The sequence below is a fragment of the Halichoerus grypus genome, chromosome 14 (assembly GCF_964656455.1).
Source record: "Halichoerus grypus chromosome 14, mHalGry1.hap1.1, whole genome shotgun sequence".
NCBI classification, from domain to species: domain Eukaryota; kingdom Metazoa; phylum Chordata; class Mammalia; order Carnivora; family Phocidae; genus Halichoerus; species Halichoerus grypus.
In genome coordinates this window covers 59,469,672-59,492,657 of record NC_135725.1, presented here as the reverse complement: position 1 = coordinate 59,492,657, position 22,986 = coordinate 59,469,672, and the positions used below count along the sequence as shown (strand labels likewise).

Sequence of the window (22,986 nt, the reverse complement as noted above, 5' to 3'; positions counted from 1 at the left end):
GTATCTATCCTTATGCTGGTACCACAGTGTTTTGATTATTGTAGCTATGTAATACGTTTTGAATGATGTATTTCTTAAGCCTGGATTACTAGAGTAGAATTGAATCAAAGGATATGAACATTTTTTTCAGCCTTTGTCTTTTTTTGTATATTTTTTCACACATATGCATCAGTTTATGCTTCCATATGAGAATGCTTGTCTCGCTTCCTTTTCACATTGAATAGCATCCATAATGTCAAGTTACTTTGTGAATGATGAAAAATGGTTTCTAATTGTTTTAATGAGTATTTCTGTGATTACTACTGAGGTTGTATAACTCTTTATATGTTCATTTGTTCCTTAGTCACTTACTGCTTTTTAAAAATTTGTCCTTTGCATAATTTTCTCTTCTTTTGGGATGTTCCTATTTTCCTATCACTTTGTAGAGGAACATTAATCATCTGTCATATTTGCAAAAAATTTCCCAGCTTTTAATTTTTAATGAAGTGTTTTTTCCCATTCAGAAATTTAAAATTATTTTGGGACCAAGTCTATTGGTATAGTCCTTTGAAATGTATTTTATTGCTTTTACTTCTAGGAAATCTGTCTCCAGAATATTTTCAGATATATCCCTACATTTTCTTAAAGTTTTTAAATTTTATATTGTGCTTTCTGAGCTGTATGGTATTATGTGATGCAGGGTGTTTCAAATAGATTCTCTCTTTGCCTTACTGTGGACTATCTGAGGTGATTAGAAATACATTGTAATGATAGGTATTTTGAGATTATTGTTCTGTCGCATTCTTGTTTTGGCTTTTGAAATGTCATTGCCTACAAAATTTAATTTGTTTTTATTTATAAGACACTCTCATAACAGGAACAAGTAAGCAGAGGAGAGATAAACTTCTGTGGGAGCTTAAATTTTCTCTCTGCTCTATAAAGAGTTGTCCTGCTTTAAGGGTTTTTATTTAAGGTGATCATTTCTGTTTTTTGTGAATCTGCTCAGGTAACACACTTTCTTCTTAAAGTTTGGAAACGGCCTCTTGAGTGTGGCTTGGGCCAGAGGGTACAGGGTCTGTAGAGATGTGCCATGTATCATACTGCAAAACCACCCTGGTTAGTCAGTGTCTTCAATGTATGTCATCAGTGGAAGCTACCAGGAGGACACTGGCATTTTCAGTGAGCTGGCCACACCTCACGAATGCAGGGTATAGAATTCAGTAGCCAGGAGCATCATCCAGAGCAAGGTTATCAACTATGCAGTCACATGAGCTCCACCAGCATTCCCTACAGGAAATTCTGTTTTCCATTAAACATGGTGAAAGTTACAAGATATACCTGTGTTCTGATCTGCTTAGAGAACATTCTCATGTTCCTTTCATCTTGACCATTTAAGTCCCTCTCTCATTACCAGGTCCCTTTTTAGCAACTGCTTTTTCATGATCTCCAAAGTGAAGGTGCTAATTGTCTGTGTATGCTTTTCTGTTTCTTAACCAGTGTTTATACTATGATTTATTTATTTTCTTGAAGCACTTACAATAAGTATAGTCCATGTTTACTGGCTTTTGGGGTCATATTTTACTTTAGTGTCTAATTCTTAATGATTTGAGTCCTTGTTCCTTGTAGCTGCAGTTGACAGTTTTAGCAGGCCTTCCTTTCCAGGTGTTTCTCAGATGCCATAGGTATCTTTTCTGGAGGCTGCTTGCCCTCCTAGCTAGCCCTTTGACTCAGGACCTGTTGGTCACCAGCTTTTCTAAGTGCTGCTACTTTCACTAGTGTCACTTTGGCTCCAGTTTGGGCTCACTTCCTAGGCTACTGCATTTAGTAAGACCATAGTAAAGGGTCAGGGATTTAACAGGGAATTAAAACAAAGAGAATTTAAAGCTGGGTATGAAATATGACTGTTCTCAGTGTCCTGGCCCAAGGTTTGTTTAGACGGCTTCTCTCCCTAGTCCTTGGCCTACTGCAATGATAGTTAACCTATCTTTCCTCAGGGGATGCCTTTAAACACTGCTGTTTCCTCTTCAGAGTTGACTCCGAACTACTTTTATTTACTGTTGGATGGAGTAAAAATTGGTGCAACTTTTTAGCAGGCAATTTAGCAATATTTCTCGAATTTAAAAAACAGAGGCCCTTTGAAACAGCAATTGCACTGTTAGAAATTTACCTTTATGGATATATTTTCTTTTTTAAAGATTTATTTATTTATTTGAGAGGGAGAAAGAGTACAGAGGGATAGAGAGAGGGAGAAGTAGACTCCCCACTGAGCAGGGAGCCTGATGGTGGGACTTGATCCCAGGACCCTAGGATCATGACCTGAGCCAAAGGCAGATGCTTAACCGACTGAGCCACCCAGGGGCCCCCATGGATATTTTTTCAAATGCAGGTCAAACTGTATGTCTGTATGAGAATATTCATTGGATTTTTATAATATCAAAACACTGAAGAAAAAAACTAAATTATAATACTTTATGTAAAAAATAATAGATGGTTCATCTCTAACAATGAAACAACAGGCTTTTGTTAGATCTGTATGTGGTTAACTCTTTTCGTTGCCTGGGGCTGTCCAGTGGATTTTTTTTTTTTTTTTTTTAACTATAGTATTAGCATATGATTTGCCCTGAGGTTGAGCTGCCGGATCAATTTAGAATGAGAATCATGGCAATTAGAATTGTTCCCAAGATGCGCCCTATTTGCCAGAACGGAATGAGCAAGGTCCCGCTAAGATCTCTGCTTCAAAGGGTATGCATTAAGGCAGGTCATGCCTTAGAGTCTGCTCTTTCTCATTTATCCTGCTCCAGAGATTGAATATGCCATGATGTGCAGTGCATGCTTTATTTGCACTCTTGCCTCTCCATTTCTGGCTTGATATCTCGGTCACTATTTTTCCTGTTTCTGACTCAGCTTATCCTTAGGCACTCAGGTTTATTTACTCCTCTGTCTTGAACTCTTTCTTGGCTGATGGCCTTTCACCTGGTTCTGCTTTTTAGCCCCTTCTCACCTTCACTGCCCTAAGAACTGTCACGGTTCAGTGTCCGGCATCTCTCACCTATACTGTGGGAACAGCAGTCTGCCCACTCCTCCATCCCAAAGCTGGCTATATTGTGAGAGGCTTTCAGGGGACTTGGGTTTGGGTGCGCCTTTGCTGCCCCTTTCTGGTCTTTGGCAACTGTAGCTGGTAGCTGCTGATAATTAACCTTTCCATTCTGACAGGTAGTAACACTTATGGGTGAAAAGTGCTTATGCTGATGTTTTGCATTAGATCAAGTCTTATCATGGTTATAGATAATGTGTAGCCTGAGTAGTGCTAGGCCGATACACCTTTCCACTATGTAGCTTCATCTTATTAGATCCTTTTAGCTGGTTTTAGTGGAAGGAGGGAAACTTTGAGGCTATAGGCTTTCTTGTTCCTTTACACACTTCTATCACAATTCTTTACAGTATTTATTTAATGTCTGTTTCCCCCATTAAACTGTAAGCCCCTCAAGAGCAGGTCCCATCTCTCTTTTGTTTGTTATCAGTGATGTCCATATTGAAAGAATGTTGGCTGGTAGAGAATACACAAAAAAGGAAGGAGTGGCATCTCTTATTTTAAAATGCTGAAACCCATGATTGAAGAGCTACAGATAAAGAATCACTTGTCCAGATGCTGAAGAACCACACACACAGAGGAAAAATATCAAAGGAAAAAAAAATGCTGTACACTTTTGGGACCTGCCAAAAAAGGTGTTGGGTAGAGAATGACCTTCCTGCTGGGAGTCCGTGACCTTTATAATGAAGAAGCAGTTTCCCACTGTTAACACTGTCAGGAATAGGGTTGTGCTGTCATCATATCCATTGCCAAGTCTCCTGACTGTAATGTCACTCCAACCCCAACCACTACTGCTGAGTTAGTGGCCTCTATTTTGTGTTCTAACATAGCATTAATCATTCTCCCATGTAAATATGTATTTACTTGGGTGTGTAAAGGAATAAGAAAGCCTATAGCCTCAGAGTCACCTCTCTTGTATAAAGGTCCTTCAGATAATCATTATGTTTAGATAGTCTGTGATGTCTTAGAAATGCAAAATTGAGCACCAAACCAAATTTTATATTTACTGTTTGGCAGACTATTTAACTATCACTTATGTAAAATTTATTTGTGCTTATTGTTTATGCAGTATGCTCAAAAATGTATTTCCAGCAGAACTCTTCAAATTCACAAGACTGGAAGTTAGTTTTCTAGAAACAGATTTTGAGTTTCAGTATGAGATCTTTCTTAAGTCTATCCTAACATTATAGTTGTTTTTCCTTTGTGAAAAATAAGGAAAAGATGGGGCACCTGGCTGGCTCAGTCGTGGAGCATGAGACTCTTAATCTCAGGGTTGTGAATTTGAGCCCCCATTGGGTACAGAGAATTCTTAAAAATAAAATCTTTAAAAAATAAGGGAAAAAAATATAATTCTAAGTTCAGTTGGCTAACCAGCAAATTCTTTTTTTATTATGTTATGTTAATCACCATACATTACATCATTAGTTTTTGATGTAGTGTTCCATGATTCATTGTTTGCATATAACACCCAGTGCTCCATGCAGTACATGCCCTCTTTAATACCCATCACCAGGCCAACACATCCTCCCACCCCCTTCCCTCTAGAACCCTCAGTTTGTTTCTCAGAGTCCATAGTCTTTCATGGTTTGTCTCCCCCTCCGATTCCCCCCCCCTTCATTTTTCCCTTCCTGCTGTACCTCTGAAACAAATAATACGTTATATGTTAAAAAAAAAAAAAGATAACCAGCAAATTCTACCAAATATTTAAAGAAAGCATAACACCATTCTTACAGAAACTATTCTAGAGAGTAGAAAAAGAGAGAACACTCCCTGATTCATTTCTAAGGCTAGCATAATCTTTGTAACAAAACTTGACAAAGACATTACAAAAATGGAAAATAACAGCTATTCTCATTCAAGAACACAGATGTAAAAATCCTAACCAACGTGTTAGCAAACCAAATCCAACATATATAATAAGGGTAATATAATAAGACAGGATTTTATTAGGAATGCAAAATTGGTTTAACATCCAAAACCAGTCAATGTAATTCACATATTAACAGAAATATTATATGATTATCTCATAGATGCAGGAAAATTTGATAAAATTAAACATTCCTTTATGATAAACTTCTAATAATTTAGAAATAAAAGAGAACTCTCTTAATTGCTAAAGGGATATGCAAAAAAACCTATCGCAAACATCATACTTAATGGTGAAATGTTGGAAGTTTTCCAGTTTGGGAATAAGACAGAAGTACATGTTCTCTTTGTTTCTATTTAGCATTGCGCTGGAAGTCCTAGCCAATGCAGTAAGACAAGACAAAGAAAAGGAAAAATGTGTTGGAAAGAAAGAAATTGAATGGTCATTATTATCTGCCAACGGGGTTATATGTACAGCAAATTCAAAAAGATTAAGATACACTATTAGAGTTAATTATGTATAATTAAATTAGTTATATAATTATATAATATACATTTATATAACTATATGTATTTTTAGAATTAGTAATTATATATAAAACCTGGAATAAACCAAAGAACAGAAATATGTAAGACTTGTATAGAAAATGTAAAGCAATATTGAAAAGAAGTTGGTGACTCAGGTAAATAGAAGGATGCATCTTGCTCATAGATTGAAGATCAGTATTGTAAAGATTCATCTCTAGATCCAGCCCAGCCCAGTCAAAACCTCAGGTGTTATTCCCATGTATTAGAATGGTACGTCACCACAGTAAATAATCCCAATGACCAGACATTTTGAAGGAATTTTAATATTTTCCTATTTGGTAAGCAGTGATTGGTATATTTTTATTTTAGAAGTGAGGGGACTTAAATTACTTGGGTACGTCAGGAAGAAGTTTTTAGTAGTCATTCAGTTTTTACTTCTGTTGTGAAAATTGATTTTAAAGAGCAGTCCTGGAGTCAGAAGTCTCAAAAAGCTCTTGCTACAATCAGTTACTTTGCCTACAAGTTTTGTGCTGTCCCTAACCATATGTGGCTATTTAAATTGATCCTAGTCAATTCATTAGATGCCCTAGCCTCAGTTTGAGTGTTCAGTAGCCACATGTGGCCTCCTTTTGGATGGTGCAGATATTGACCATTTCTATCACAGAAAGTTTTACTGGACACCACTCCAACAAGGCTTTGCACCTTTTTGAACAGACACCAAATAAAATTCTAGGTGGACTGGGGTTGAGCAACTGTTCTGTTTTACCACCTGCCATATTGGGTGGTCAGAAGTGGCCCAGCTTAAAGCCTATCTCACTGATTGGGTGTTTATTAGCAAAATACTAGATTTTCTGGTGAAGGAAATCAATTAGAGAAGAAATTGCAGTACAAATTTCAAACTATCCAACCTTGAGTTGTGGGATTATTGTTTACATCTAGGCAGACTTCTTGGGTTAAGCCCTAAGAGCCCAGGTAGCTAAGATCTTAATCATTTGAGAAGGTTTCTCATGGAGTTTGCCTCACAAAGGATTGGCTGAGGCCCAAGGGGATTCACATTAAGCTTAAGGAATGGAAACCCTGAAGGACTGTAATAGATTTTTGCTGCTGAGATTCAGCAGTTGATGAATCTGGCTCTTTTGATTAGAGAGCTCTCAAATGGTAATTTCCCTTCCCTTTCCCAACTTTTTTCTTCCTTTCCTCCTCTCATCACATAGCTAATATCCAAGTATACAAGAAAAGTGGTTTCAGAGTGGTCTGGATTATGTAAGGAAGCTTGTGCAGCTGAGGTTCTGCTGGAAGCTAGGTGAATCTACAGCAGTAGATGGGGAATTATGAGGGACTCAAGTTAGAAACCGATTGCATTGGATGCATCTAAAAGTGTGGTTGGGATTTATGACTGTGTCATGAAATAAAAAAAAAAACTTTACAATTTGGATGTAATCACCCACAAACTGGCTGCTTTGGAAGACAGCGTTTTGGGAGGAAGAGTCAGCTAGATAAAAGGACTACATAATGGGGGTGTGGGCCTGGGGGGAGGGGATGTATTTATTGGGGCCTGTTATATCATTCTAGCTTCTCTTTGTCTAGGAATTGTAAAAGCTTGTGATTTATTGCTGGAACTTTGATTCAGAGTTGCTAAGCACCTGCTGTTGTGTTTCAGGCTGTAGGTTTGGACCTTGGGGTTCCAGAGCCAAAACAGAGAGCCAGTGCTCCGTCTGATCCGGGAGACAAATGTTCACAAATAATTACCATATAGTGTTATTCATACGTATTCAGAAGATCCTTGAACATCAGTTTAGTCTGATTCCTTAATTTTCTACTACAGGCAGCTGAGGCCCAGAGCAGGAAGGAGACTGGTGGAAGTAATGCCAGAACTAGAACCTGGATTTTTTTTTTTTAAGATTTTATTTATTTATTTGACAGAGAGAGACACAGCGAGAGAGGGAACACAAACAGGGAGAGTGGGAGAGGGAGAAGCAGGCTTCCCGCCGAGCAGGGAGCCGGATGCGGGGCTTGATCCCAGGCCCCTGGGATCATGACCTGAGCCGAAGGCAGACGCTTAACGACTGAGCCACCCAGGCGCCCCTAGAACCTGGATTTTTTTGCTGAGTGGACTACCCTAAAATATGATCACCATCCTTGATGGCATCAACCATTTTCCTATCTGCATAAAGCCCACTTCTTGCATAATGCCCCCTTGATGGCCCACTTTTCCTCAGATACCACTTAGCTATCTTTTCCTTGCATTTATTGTGCTTTTATGGTATATCTGTCTTCCCTTTTAGATCTCAAATGTGATCAGGACAGGCAGCTTGCCCGCTACGTTCTTTGTACCCATCTCATTCCCATGCTTAGCATGGTCTGAATAACTGTCAGGTTTAATAATCCTTAGAGTTGGACACGTTGGGTTCCAACCTGTTTGTTTCTTTGTGAGACACCTTCGACTAATCACCTCCTTCTACATCAATAAAAATTCCACTTCTGGGTCCACATGAATACATAACTATATTGTGAATTGAGTGAGGTTACTGTTTGATTGCCGAGTTTTGGAGGAGGGAGGCATGGCCCAGAAACCATACTTTAGGGAGAGATGTGTACGAACTGGGAGACACCGCCGGCCCCAGGGTCCGGTTCAGTAGCTGGTGGCCTTGCTGTGCGCCCGGGTTGAGAGGCGGGCGAGGGCGGGGTTGCGCTGCGCAGGGGCGCTGTGCGACGGGCTCTGTTGCCGGAACTAGTCCTAGTCGCGCGCCCGGACGCGCGCAGCGCCGCCCCTCCCCCCCTCCCCCGCGGGGTGGAAACAAAGGGGGCTCGGCGCGCGGAGCCGAGCCTAGGGGGAAAGGGGCGGAGCGTCTGGTGGTCTCGCGCTTTGTGCTCGCTAGGTTTGTTCCTGTTGGGGGACGTGGTGGGGAGGCGGGCAGCGACCTCAAACCGAGAAGTGGGAGTGCCGCGTGCTCGCGCATCTTGCGGCCTGGCGGCGAGGGGCGTCGCCTGCGCGCGCAGCGGAGCATAGTGCGCCGGCGCGGCACGCCGTGTTCGCGAGCACCGAGGCGGGGTGCGGCGGGGCGGGACGGTGCCGCGGCCCCGGCAGTTAGGGCCCGGGGGCGGAGAGGATGGAGCCCCCGAGGCGTTAGCCGACTGTGTCAGCTCTGACCGTGCAGCTGTTTCCTGGCGCGGCCCGTGTGATGGTGCCGGGAGGAAGGAAGCGCCGAGACAGCGCCTCGGTCGGAGCCCGGGTTCCGGGGGTGAGGAGGCCCGGGGACGGCGGAGCTGGCGAGCTGGCCGCTGGCTGGGCGAGCGGTCACAATAGGAGGCGGCGGCCCAGCAAGGAGCCGCGGGAGCAGCCCCGCAGGGCGGAGCCTCCCCTCGCAGGTACTGGCCGCTGCGGCCGTTGGTTCCCGCGTGAGGGCGGGACGGTCTGAGCTGCAGGCCGTTGGGAGCCTGCGGGGGCCGCTCCCGGCAACCAGGAGGAGGTGTGGTTGCCCGGTGCTTGGCGGGGCGCGGCCCGGCTGCCCGGCGCTCTTTGTTCCCGTGGCGGCGGCGTGGAGGTGTGGGTGCAGCCAGCGGGAGCGCCGGCCCGCCGCCGCCTGGCAGATGGCCTCTCGCGCGCGCTCCCTCCCGTTTTGCCGAGGCGCAGGTGAAATGATGTCACCCAGGAGAACGCGGAACCCGTTCCGAAGGGTCCTTTCGCGTCCTTCTGCTCTGCGGGTTTCTGGACAGGCTGCGTTTTGTTCTCAGGGCATGGAAGTTCTTCTTTTCAGGGCTGAAGAATGAGAGAGATTGGTTTTGAACTGGGAATTTTTCAAATTATTGAGAACTAAAGAAAATAAAGTTTTTGTTTCCGTGTGTAGGACCTGTAAGAGACATAATTTTTTCTTTCTGCTACAAAAGCTGGGTATGCTAATTTTTCCAGCATAAATAGAAATGAATACTTAACATATGTCATTGCTGGCATCATGTGAATTGCCTTCTCTTACGTGGCGCACTTCACTTTGAAAATTTAAGTGTATGCAACTCATACCTAAGCGGTTTGTTACTTTAGAATTGCGAACCTTTTGGGATCCTGTTTGGCCTTGATTATAGGTGCTGTTGTTAATACATTTACTAAAGTTCCTTTCAGTAGCAAGCAGCCCAGGTAACTAGGCTCAAGTTAAAAATCCATTCGCAAAGTTTTTGTGAAATCAAAACATAACAAATCTAAGGACAGTTAGGATCAAAGTAAAATTTTTCCTGTCTTCAGACAACATACTGGAAAGGAAGAGATAGGACTTCTATAGAAGTAACAATACAAGACCAAATATAGTTGTTGGATCAGTTGCAGTGAAATTGGGACATACTTGCAATCAAAAGGTGAAATTACGAACTTGATTTTTAAATGAGAATTGTATCTCTTCACATACTTCTTTCTCCTGTTCTAACTTGTAAACTTACTGGAGTAATGTTTCTTTTTGAAAACATATTAAACCTTAAATCTGTTCATTACAGGAGTTCAATCTTAAGTTGATTCATATAATTTTCTGTGAGACTTATCTCTAAGAGATTTGGTAGACTTTAAAGGCTATAGTTAAATGAATTTTACCACAAACTGGCCATGTGGGCCATAGGGCCTCATCTGCAAAATATGAAAGTTGGATGTAAATGATGTCTGTGGTCCCTCCACCTCTGATATCTTCTCTGATTCTGGAAGGTAGTTTGTTTCTGTACTTCTTGTGGTTTATGTACGCATCCTGTTTTTATAGCTGAACTAAGTTTGCAAGTATTAATATGAGTAAATGTTGACAACCTGATTTTTGAGGGAGGGTAGACATAGGATGGTATAGTTAGACATAACTGAATCTGTTAGCATCATAATGTGGAGTGTAGATCTGTTGTCTCTCTTCCAACAGCTTTGGATGAACCTTTTAGTTACATTGCCAGACTATTTGTGCTCATTTTTACTTTTTTTCAAGGTTGTGGGTGGGAAGTATGGATGAGAAATCCTTGGATAAAAATCTCAAATGATCTGTATGGAAAGATCTTTGTCTTCTAGTCTGTTCCATCTGTTTCTCCTGTGCTGCCGTTTTGTTTAGGCCACTGTCATTTTGTAATTAACTTTGCTGGTTTTTGTGTAGTGTCTGGGTCTACTTACTAGTTTTTTTGTTGTTGTTTGGTTTTTTTTGTTACTTTCTTATTAACCATATATATCAGGCATGTTTTCACTTCTTTTCTGCTTTGGTTAACTCAGCTTGCTTTATTTTTCTCTGGAGAGTATACAGATTGTAAACACACATTTGAATATAGTTTTGGTCTAGTTCATTCATTCCTCAAATGTTAAATTCTTGAAGTGACTGCCTTTGTGGAGGAGATGAAGCAAATGCTTTAATTCTGTGTAGTAAATTAACAAGTGAGAAATTTGAGCAAATAGAAGAAGAGGGGCCATTTACACAGTCTCAGTTTTTCCACAATTCTTACATCTTTTCATGTTCCTTTTTTAAGGGCTTCAGCACCTTACCTTTTCCTCCTTTATGTTAGAGGGCCCTATTCCTCATTTAGTTCTTGTGGAATTGCCCCTCATCAGACAGTCTCTTTGAGGGCAAGAATAATTTCTTTTTTCCCCATGTATTCATAGCATCTAGCACATAGTAGACATGCAATAAATATTTCAATTAATTATGAATTTTATTTAATAATCGTAAAGAGCCTAGTCACACTTTATCTTTTCAAATATATATTTATATAAATTTTTCATATTGATTTGGACTGGTCATGGTCTAGATACTTTCCAAATCCGTGTAATTCTTAAGAGATAAATCTTGAAGAGATACTTTAGAGCATTGTGCTAAGAGGTTACCAGCATAAATAGTACTTCCTTGCTGGGAGAATAATCTTTGTTCCGGCAAATCTGGATGTGGAAGGGAAAGAAGAAAACTTAAAAAAATTTGTAACTCTTATTTTTCTAACTTTTATGTCCACCTTCTCAGTAGATGTTATGGTTAGAGACCTCCTTATTGCATGTACCTCACCCCCCACCCCCCCACCCCCCACCGATTAATTTATGGGACTGTGGGGTCAGGGAAAGGATGGTGGAGCCTTTCAGCTATTTTCACCAAACCTTGTTCTCTTGTGCTTCCAGAAAGACATGAACCCAGTTTGTTGTTTGCCTTAACTCAAGAATGGAAATAATAGTTGTTTTAGAAGATGATTGCCCCAGTGCTGAACAGCAGTGATCCTCCTTCAGAAGATAGTACCAGTTCTTGAATGGGTTAAGGCTGCATGGTAGTCCACCAAGCATGTTACCATTATTTTACTTAGCAAATGTTTATTTGTTAAACATTTAGGTTACTTCTAGTTCCCTTTTTAAATTGTTGCTATTACTGTACTGTGATGAACGTATTTGTGCATGTGGCTTTTCCCTTATTTTGGGGTATTCCCATATTGGAGTATAACCTGAGAATTTATCAGATGAAAGATTACTGATTCAGACTGTTCAAATAGTTAATAAAATCTACTTGATTATTTTCCAGGAGATTAACATTTGCCATCATGGAAGCAGTGAGAATATGTGGATTTTTAGATAATTTGGATTTGACCTTTTCCTTTTTTAGGTACCCAGACTTGGACCTAGAGGAAGACTTGGAGGAGTCAACACTAAGCATCTGACTCTTCATCTTTTATTTTGGTTTGGTTTGGTTTTTTTTCCCCTCTTCTAATAGGCTGTGATTTGAGTGCTTTTGACCAGTTGGTATGCTGCCAGTAACAATGAACTCCCCCCCTGCCCCCCCGGAGAGTAATGTGGTTGTTTTGGGGAAGACTATTTGGCCTTATAGCAATTTATTTTGAAGAAAGTAAGTTATTTTAATGCTGGCCTAGAGGTCATGTACCTGCATATCTTCTGTCTCACCTGTATGAGAAAAATGTAAATGAATGAAGAAGGAAGCTCCCATCAGAAGTGATTTTGGAGGAAGCAAGTTCTGGGACAATATCTGGACCTAAGTCCTATGTTATTTTTAGCACCATGACTGGTAATAATTAGACTCTTCAAGACAAAGTTTAAATTGTTAGTTATATTATGGTTTACCACACGGCGAAAGGCCACATTAAACAAAAGATGGCCTAAAATAGTACCATATTGGTGCTTAAAAGGTTAAACTGTTTTCTGTGACTTTAGTCTTGTGAAACAGGTGCTTTTCTCAGTTATGCTGGGTGAATTAGTCATATAGTTATATGTAAATAAACATTAAAAATGAGAAGTGTGGGGAGTTGGAGATTAATCAGGTCTCAGGGATGTTTCCTTGGCAGGACTTTTTAAACATAGGTTGCATCCTGAGCGAAGACTGAAGTTACTGTATCTTTGTAATGTTCAACAGTTGCCAGGTTAGAGAAGAATACAGTTGTATCAATTTCCAGATATGGTATATCTTAAGTAATTTTAAATGAGGAAGATTGAGGGAAATAGTGGAAAGTTATGTCAGAAATAATTTACAAGGAAATATTTTTTGAGTACTTAAAATAGACTTTGTGGAATAGTTTTTTATAATCCAATTAGATTACAAAGAATGTTACTTTTTTTGGTAAGTTTTATTTAAGTAATCTCTACACCCAACATGGGGTTTGAACTCAAACCTGGGATCAAGAGTCACTTGCTCTTCTAATTGAGCCAGCCAGGTGCCCCAAGAATGTTACTTTTAAAATTCTTAAAGGTGTTTTAGTGGGTTGAGCATGGATTTTAGAGCCAGGTAGACTTGGCTTCAAATTATGGCTCTGGTATTCATGAGATATGTGGCTTTAAGCAAGTCAGTTAACCTTGCCTTGCAGTGTGTAAAGATCAGAGAGCTAATTCAGTTCCTAGCATGAAGTTAGCTATTATCAGATTTTAAAAACTGCTGTATTGCTTAGATAAAAATGTCTTAATTTATATCTTTCATCAAATTAATACAGCTAAAATTCTGGAGAAGAAACTTTCTTCAGGTGTGGTACAGCAGTTTCTGTTCTATTCGATACATAATGTCATGTTAGTTTTCTATTGTGTGTAACAAATTACCACACATTTAGTACCTTAAAACATGAATCTCTTATCCCACAGTTTACATGGATCAGGAATCTTGATTTGGGTTAAGCTGCAGGGCCCTCTGTTAGGGATTTTACCTGTCTGGTGCTGTGATGTCATGAGAAGTTGGATGTCCTCTTCCAGGCTTACTGGTTGTTGGTTCAATATGGTTCTTGTAGGACTGAAGTTCCCCGTTGTCTTGCTGTCAACTGGTGACCCTCTCAGCTCCTAGAGGGTGCCCTCATGTCTCTGCCACATGGCCCCATTCGTATGCCTTCTGACAAACATAGTGGTTGCCTGCAGGGTTGACAGGAGAATCTCTTCAGGAAGGGTCAGTTCCTCTTCTAAGAGCTTTCTTTAAGTTGGGCTTACCTTGATTAACTTAAAATCAACTGACTTGGGATCTTAATTACGCTTAAATCCCTTCACTTCTGTGAATGCATTCATATAATTAGGTTATATAATTTAACCTAACCATGGAAATGAAATCCACTGTATTTATAGTTCTGCCTACACACCATGGAGGGATGGATTATACAGGAGATGTGTACCAGAGGTGGGAATCTTGGACGCCTTCTTAGAATTCTGCCTTACATGGACACACAAAATGATTATATGTGATTTTATCCAGTGGGTGCACCTGGTTTCAAGCCCATCTATCATTTTGTCCTGGATCTGTATTAACGACAGCATTTGAATATAGCTTTTCTCCATTGGTGGTGGGTTTTTTTTTTTGGTCCTCCCTTTTTATAGACAAATGGAGCTTTTGACCGAAGGAAATTGTTGTGGATAGGAGAGGAATATGCTTGAAAATTACTAACTTATGAGCACAAGGGCCAGGGTTTGCCAGAGTTTTGTTTTTGTTTTCTTATATATGACTGAAATCTTGAGTTTCCAAAGGAACAAAGAATTAAGGAGAGGAAACCTGAGTCCCTGATCTCTGTTTGCCAAGCTAGCCACTTGTACTAGCAGTTTATAAGAGTGCTCCTCATGCAGACTGCTTCAGGTATGATAGTTGAAGATAGGTGAGCTTTTTAAAACACTCTTCAAAGGTACCTTGCAAATTATAAGCTTATGATTACAAAAAGAATATGAAACTTACGTAAAGGAACAGACTTTTAAGAGAATTGCTTTGAAGTGGTGAAAGAACTCCTTAGATTGAGTGAGGAGTCAGGAATGTGAAATACACTTCTTCCTATGAAATCTGTCTTCAGATAAACTCAAGGCTCCTACCTCTATTTTAATTTTTACCTGTATTCAGACATTTAAGACATCATCTTATAGTTGGCTACTTTGCATTTTTTTTTTAAACTAGAATAAGCTCCTTGAGGGCAGGATCCATGTTTTGTCTTCTAACAACTCTTGACTTGCAGGAGGCATTCAGTGAATATTCCTTGATTCTGCACTTCATGCTTCATCATAGTGGTAAAGAATATTAGCACACTCATGTGTAGTGCGGAGATAAGCTTTAACTCATGTTGAATGTATTTTGTGTAGCAGTAGTAATGAATTCTAAAGTTACTGCCCTCAAGTGATTTTTACTCCTAGGAACGTGTTTGGAAATAATTTTCGTCTTACCAGCAGGCCTGGTTATCTATTTACCAGGCTCATGGCAAACCAGAAACAATTTATAAAGGTAACGGTTAAGGAAGGTTATTGTAGAAGTATTATTAATGTAATTAGCATGCCATTTCATGATCTGTGTCTGCCTTCCTCTCTGGTTACCTCTGTACTGGATAGCCAAACTGAACATTTTGCAGTTTCTTGACTATACTGCTGTATTTTGCCAGTTACCTCTCCATAGCACCCAGTGCCTATAGTATTATCATAGGAAGATGATACTCTGTATATCGTATAGTGATTTGCTTTTGTTTCTTTTTCATAGCATACACTTCTTGAAAGTAGGAAACCATGCCTATCTTCTCGGTTTAGTGCCTGTCACAGAATAGACATTTATATGTAAGGGAATGAATGAGACGGTGAAACTGAAAGCCAGACAGTGGTTTAAAGCACATGGTCTTCAGTGTAGGGGTAAGCAAGTTCACACACCTTAACTCCCAAGGGTAGTAGTTCATTCCACAGCACAGTGGTACAAGTGATGATCATGATGTCCATGATTAAAAGTGCTGCAGATTTAAGTTTATATTACATATGAGTTTAAGGGGATTAACCTATAATCAAGTAAAGCATTTAAAACGTGCAGTCATTTGCTTTGGGGCTTATGATCTTACCCTTAATTCTTAAGGTCACTAGTTTGTGTTGAATAGAGCTGAGCTGTCCACAAACTCTTCTTTTTTTATACCTGTGGTAATTATAGAAGGTTTGCTACAAATGTTCTGAAATCTCTTGTCTTCTTTGCATGATCATACAGAAGGTTAATTAAAAAACAATGAAAAAATATTACCCCTAGTCATGATGGACGGTAATCTTTCTGTACTTGAAACATGATTTTACCTCAGGTTTTCTTAACATGAAGTCTTATCTATCCTTGAGGATTTTAGAATTAATACCAACAGAAAAGATACTGATATTTTATGGGAAACAAAGGAAGGACCTTGCATTTTTGAGCAGTGCTGTTTTGTCTTTTAAAGAAGTTTTTGTAAGAGATCTGTTGCCAGAGGCAACCTTTGCCATCCTTATATTTGTTTTGATGTTTAAGATTAATTTTTAATTTCTTTCCAGTCTCTGCTAACACAAATACGTAGAAAATCCAGACTGTCCTTCATAGACATGATTCTCCACATTGGTGCGGCTAGCCATGAACTATCCTTTTCTTCTCCCTCTTTTTCCCAGATATCTCCCGGGTCCAATTCAGCACCTCTACCTGGCCATCCTAACAAGGTGATTTGTGAAAGGGTGAGACTTCAGAGCCTGTTCCCTCTCCTCCCAAGTGATCAGAATACTACCGTTCAAGAGGATGCTCACTTCAAAGCTTTCTTCCAGGTTCTTATATATTTACCCTTTCCCTACGTAGGGCTGAAAGTCACAGATACATTTTAGGTTGTTTTTAGGAAGGCTTAAAACAGAATTCTCAATATCTTCTTCTTATTTTCTGTTGTATGTGGGAATAAGTATTCTTCTTAGAGGACTTCTTCAACATAACTTTTTAGCCAGCTTTTCTGAAGAATGTTTGTCTTCTCTTGAGCTGCTGTTTATTATTTGATCACTTAATATTCTTGTTTTTTATCTTTTGGTCTTAATCACTTGTCCTAATAGGCCAAGTTCCATAGGAAAGTAGATATATGAAGTTGTGTAGGAATGGAAAAATGGAAGCATGCAAGATAGTTTTTAAAGCCGTCACTACGTACTTGCTTGCTTAGTGCCCAGAGTTTGATAGTGATGTATATTTCAAAAAGAAAACATGGTAACTTGCCTTCTATCACTTTTGGTACCTATAGGTAAAATGTGATTAAAATTTTTGTTATATATAAAATGAAAATAAATTAAGGCAGGGGCTATCATTAGTTTATTGACAAGATTGCTAGGATGTGTTCATATAAATTACTGGCAATTCAATTTCCAATCCATTACTCCTGAAGAAGCATGTTTTAGTAATGGAAGTCAGTATTAGTATTACCAAAAGGAAACTAGTTATAAAATTGCTTCTGGATATTAGGGTTGTGGGCCAAGGCATATATTTGTATATGTGTATATAAATCTGAGGTAGTGAGAGTTGCTCATCAAAGCTTGGACTTTTGGATAGAACTGGCTCATTTTCTGTTTGTGTGGGAGTGGTAGGTTGGGGCTTGGGACTAGTTCTGAAAGAGAAATGCTTGTGATACATTAAATTGGAGTTGTGAAATTTCTGAGAATAGCTTTGTAGGTGATCCATGGCTCTTCAATATGATATTCCTTGTTGCAATTTGTGCCAGGTTCTCCTCTTTGCATGTATTGTCTCCTTTGTTTTTAACCCTCCTAATAATAAACCAGTCATGGATGGTTTTCTAGATGAAGAAATAGGCTCAGAAAAGCTCTCTGAGATGCCCAGTTACATAGCTAGTTATTGGCAGAGCAGAGACTCAAATTCACCTTTTGCTATTTCTTGTCTACTATAACATACCACCTTTAGATAACAGGCATTTCTGTAAATAGTACAGTTGTATGTTAAGAGACATAGTTATCTGTATTGAAATAAGTGGAGTATTGACTACCATTTTTGATACAGCATTGGTCTGTAATAGCTTGATATTTAGTAGTAAACCAGTGTAGCTAAGGAAGAAATTGACTTACTACTTTCACTACTGCCACCAGTAAACAGTTATTTGATGTTTTCTTTGTTTTCCATACTTCTTTGAGTCTTCAGGCATTAACTCAATATTAACTTTAAACTCAAGGAGTTGCTGGCAAATGCAATAGATTTAAACATGTTTTGAAAACAAAAAGAGCCAATTCCACTTGAGTGTTGCAGAAAGGTGAAAGGTATTATTGTTAAATTTTTATTTATAGCCCTAGTTAAACTGAAGTCTTACTTTTTTCTAACTTTAAAACAAGGGCCTCAGTGTACTTGGCTCCCAGGGAAGACTGGAGATTTTTCTCTGCCCCACTTCCTCACCTACCACTGTTGTGCGTAAAGCAAAGTAAATCCTTCTCACATCCCCTTTGAGATGCTGTCACATACCTTCATCTAATTCTGATAATACAATTGGGTATGATTTCTTGTTCCAGTTATGCTTCTCTCATCCTTAGAAAACTTAGTTGCCACGTGAAAGGGAGAAATCTACGCATTTCTTATCCTTGGAGTTATTCTTTTAATGTTATGTTTTCATTTCTTGGCTCTCCCCCAAGTTCCTTCCCTCCCAGCTTTTTCTGCTTCACCTTCCCTTTGGAATACTCCATTTTAAACAGACTCACTTACCTCTTCCATTTTTTTTTTCTTAAAGCATCCTCTTTATTCCCTTATCTTAGCTGAGACCAGTCTCTTTTCAGAGGATATCATTTTCCCTGCAATCTTGTATATGAGTAAAAAAAAAAAATTGTTGGCCGTCCCCCCCCCCCCCTTCAAGCATGGGAATTGAGTATGTATCTAGTAAGTGGGACGGTCATAGAGGAGAAGGAAAGTGTTTGATATTCTCCCGGATCCTTGTTTCCAACCACCAGTCATCTTTGAACAAAAATCTCATCTGTTTTTGAGCTATATTTGTTATTCATCTCCACTTTATCAATTTTGTCACTGTTCTTATTAAAGACCTTTATACTTTGCTTGTTTTATATTACTCTTTGTCAAAATCTTTCAAAATTTGCAGGCTCTTTTAATTTTTAAAATTACAAAAATATTTCGTATGTGAAAGTTATAAAGTATAAATCAGACATATAATTTTAAAAATACCATCCATCTTAAGAAGTCAACCATTACCAATACTTTAGAAGTATTCAAATGACCTTCCATATTATATCTACCTGCTGTCCCATACCTTTGCCTTGGGTAAAACTCTGAATTTTGTGTTTAATACCCCTTTGCTTCTCTAAGTGGTTTCACCACATGCAGTATCCCTCAATACTATACTTTTTAGTTTCTGAACTTAATATAAACAGTATCATACTTTGTATTTTTCTCATTTTGAGATTCATCCATGTTGATGCATGTGGCCGGAGAGTTGATTCATTTCCTTTTTGTATTCCATTTTATATGAATATGCTAACATTAATATGTTATTCAAAATTTGTGTTTTCTTTTTGATGGACATTTCCAGTAGTTCCCAGTTTTTTACTATTATTGCAAGCAATGTTGCCATGAATATTCTTGTATGTGTTTCAAGATTTTATTCGTTTGAGAGAGAGAGCGAGCACCAGTGGGGGGCAGAGGGAGAGGGAGAAACAGATTCCCTGCTGAGCAAGGGGCCCAATGCAGGGCTTGATCCCAGGACCCTGGGATCATGACCTGAGCCAAAGTCAGATGCTTAACCAACTGAGCCACCCAGGTGCCCCTCAGTTGATATTTTAATTTCCATAAAAGTGATGGCTTTGTGTATTTGTTACCCTGGATTTTCTCACAGAAGAGGTATAGGTGTAGGCACATTTGCATCTCTATAAAAATAAGTCTATATTCAACATTAGAATCAAAGTACCCCCATAATTGTTTCAGAAATTTAAAGTATAATTTTTTTTTTTTAAGATTTTATTTATTTATTTGACAGAGAGATAGAGAGTACAGATAGGCAGAGTGGCAGGCAGAGGGAGAAGCAGGCTCTCCGCTGAGCAGGGAGCCCGATGCGGGGATCGATCCCAGGACTCTGGGATCATGACCTGAGCTGAAGGCAGATGCTTAACCGACTGAGCCACCCAGGCGCCCCAATTTAAAGTATAATTAACATACAGTAAAATTCACCCTTGTAGAGTGCAGGTTTGTGACTTTTGACAAATGTATACAGATGTGGAACCACTGCCACAATCAAGATATTATAACAATTTCATCTCCCAAAAAAATTCCCTCTTGTCTCTGCTATCTACCCCTTATAGTTTTTTTTTTTTTTTTTAAAGATTTTATTTATTTATTTGACAGAGAGAGACATAGCGAGAGAGGGAACACAAGCAGGGGGAGTGGGAGAGGGAGAAGCAGGCTTCCCCGCGGTGCAGGGAGCCCGATGCGGGGCTCGATCCCAGGACCCCGGGATCACGACCTGAGCCGAAGGCAGACGCTTAACGACTGAGCCACCCAGGCGCCCTACCTCTTATAGTTTTAAAATTAGCAGTTTCTGTACTTTCAACCAATTCATTGATTGTGATTGAAGATAGGGTGCTTTCATAAAACAGGTACGTTGTGGGGAACTTAGATTTCGTGTCTAGGAGAACCCTTGATTTCAGGTGTGTGTGTGTGTCTTAATGATAGCTGTGTGATACTTTATTTTGTAAGTTTATGAAAGTTAATTAGGTGATTGAAATTTTCATGATTTATACGCAGAGATAGACGTTTCTGAAAGAGAAAACTATTGTAAAAAAAAAAATTTCTCTTCTCCAGCAAAGTTATAGACTGAATAAAAATTTCAGCCAAAATAATCAGAATTTTACGATTTTAGAAACCTTACAGAGTCATCCTATATTCATAAGAAAGATTTTCAAAGAAAAGACGGGGGAAAAAACTATTTTGAAAATTGTTGTAAGAGGCAATATGCATAATAGATACTAAATCATATTACAAAGAAATAGCTCCATGTCAGTGAGCGGTTTGTTGTTAAACACAGTGGATGTTTTTCAGTCCCCATCTTAATGTGACCTCTCAGTTGAATCCTTGAAACTCCATTCTACTGGCTTCTCTCACCACACTCCATTTTCCTCTCATCAGCTACTCGGCATAAAATATTTCTTAAGAGTTCAATATTGGGCTTCCTTTTCTCTGTATAAATTATTTGGGGGAAATTTTGTGCATGCCTATAGCTTCATTAACCTGTCCATCTATCTGTGTACCAAAAAGTAAAACTTCGAGTGTCTGAGCTCCAGCTGTCTGCAGAAAACTCCACATGGGTAGCTCAGAGGGATTTCTTGATTTCAGGTTGTTCTTAATATCTTCTCTGTTTTCATTGGTTTCGTGTTTATGCTTCAGTTTTTTTTATTTTAACCATTGATTTGTGTTTACAGCTTAAAGTTATTATAGTTGCAGATTCATGATGCATAAAATCTAGTGTTTTTGTGGAACTAACATACCATTTGGAAACAAATTACAACATCAAGGTAAATCAGTTTTTGTGAACCAGTGATGTTTTGTGTAATTAAAAATTAAGAAAGAGACACGTGGGTGGTTCAGTCAGTTAAGCGTCTGACTCTTGATCTCAGGGTTGTGAGTTCAGGCCCCACATTGGGCTCCACGCTGGGCGTGGAGTCTACTTAATTTTTTTTTTTTTTTTAAGAAAAAATAGGACATTAATATGTTGTTCTAAAGTCAGGGAGCCCTAGAAGTTGGACTATGAGTTATGGCCAATGATAGTATCATCATATTTTCACACAATATTGGATTCTGTTCATTATGATGGGATTGCAGTGCTATACCACTAGAGTCCCTTTCCAAGCACTCACTGCACATAAAAAAATTTTCTTTGGCCTTTCATGAAAAAACACAAACTTGGATCATATCAAAAAGCAAATTTCTGATTTTTTTTTTTATGCATGCTTTTGAAAATACAGTATTCAAAGCCTCCTTCCCCTCTATAGTGCAAGATAACATCCCAGGAAAATGTACTGTTAGTCTTGTTATGAGTTTAGATTTTATTCTGAAATCTTTTGAGCTGAGGAAAATCAGAGCTGTGCATTAGAAAATTGAAGTCCAGTGTGAATTATGTGAAACAGGACTATGCATTGTGTCATTCAAAGGCAGTAGTCATTCAGTTGTCATTGGTTCGTCTTGACTAATAGCAACACATCAATCTGGATATAGTATAAACAAAGACTTCAGGTTGTGGAGAATTAAATGAGAGAATGTAGAGAGATCATTTTATAAACCATATTGTGTGATTCAAATATGAAATTGTTAATTTCTTGCTTTTCCTGTGCTTATATCCTTCCTTTGCAAAACAAACCAAAAAAAATGATCCGTCTTGATGGTTTTTCTTTATTACCGGCTTGCTTTATATGGAGTGCCTTAGTTTTCTGAGTACTTTGACATCTATTGTTTAAAATGAATGGAATTCATTGTTTTCTCTCTCTGGGTCATTTAAATTTAACATTTGTTTCTTAATTGTGAAATGAGAAATTTTATCTTTTGTCGAAGATAGTTAAGGCAAGTGGAGAAGGTCTGGGTGTTTATTTTTTTTTAATTTTTTGAGAGGAAGAGTGAGTCAGGGCAGGTGGGTGGGGGGGTGGGGGGAGACAAAGGGAGAAGGAGAGAATCTTAAGCAGGCTCCACGCCCAGCACAGAGCCCGATGTGGGGCCTGATCTCATGACTCTGAGATCATGACCTGAGCCAAAATCAAGAGTCAGACATTGGGGGTGCCTGGGTGGCTCAATTGATCAAAGCATCCAGCTTGCTTAAGATTCTTTCTCTTCCTCTGCCCGCCTCCTCCTCTCCCTCTCTTACAAAAAAAAAAAAAAAAAAAGAGTTTGATGCTTAACTGACTGAGGTACCCAGGGGGTCCCAAGAAAGTAAATTTCTCTTTTATGGCGGGTTTATCCTTAGGGACTCTTCCTAAGAGAGTCCCTTAATTTGGTTTGGTGGTTCTCAAAGTGTACCAGACCAGCAGTAGCAAGCATCACCCACAAACAATTTAGAAATGAAGATTCGTGGGCCCAACAACCTGGTGGTTCTGACACATGCAGAAGTGTAAGAACCACTGGCCAACTCAATGGGAGTATCCCTCCAGATTTTGCTTTGCATTTATCTCTGTCAAGAGTCCTTGTGGTAGCATAATTCTGAACCAGTTTCTGTATTTCTAAGCTTAGAGGTTCATAGGCAACCTCTATGGGTAATGAAAAAATTGAATCCTAAATTTGGTGTGAGGAGCTAACCTGTGGTTTGAATTCTTTTTTTTTTTTTTTTAAAAGATTTTATTTATTTGAGAGAGAGAATGAGAG

General features: G+C 39.2%; 1 protein-coding gene across 9 annotated transcripts in view; it reads left to right on the top strand.

Annotated features, from left to right (window-relative positions):
* RNF38 (ring finger protein 38) overlaps positions 1-22,986 on the top strand; it is a 131,136-nt gene that overhangs the window by 74,004 nt on the left and 34,146 nt on the right. The window contains exons 1-2 of one of the 9 annotated variants that reach the window (XM_036076140.2): positions 8,490-8,833; positions 16,281-16,430. The exons of 1 other annotated variant lie outside the window; for it this stretch is intronic. Coding sequence is in view for 3 of the 8 variants with exons in the window: in XM_036076139.2 (XP_035932032.2) it covers positions 16,281-16,430 (150 nt within the window). In the remaining 5 variants the exon portion in view is untranslated. Of the gene's footprint in view, positions 1-8,321; positions 8,344-8,489; positions 8,834-16,280; positions 16,431-22,986 lie in introns of those variants that run through there. 7 more of the 9 variants (XM_036076144.2, XM_078061458.1, XM_036076142.2 and 4 more) reach the window with 7 other exon arrangements.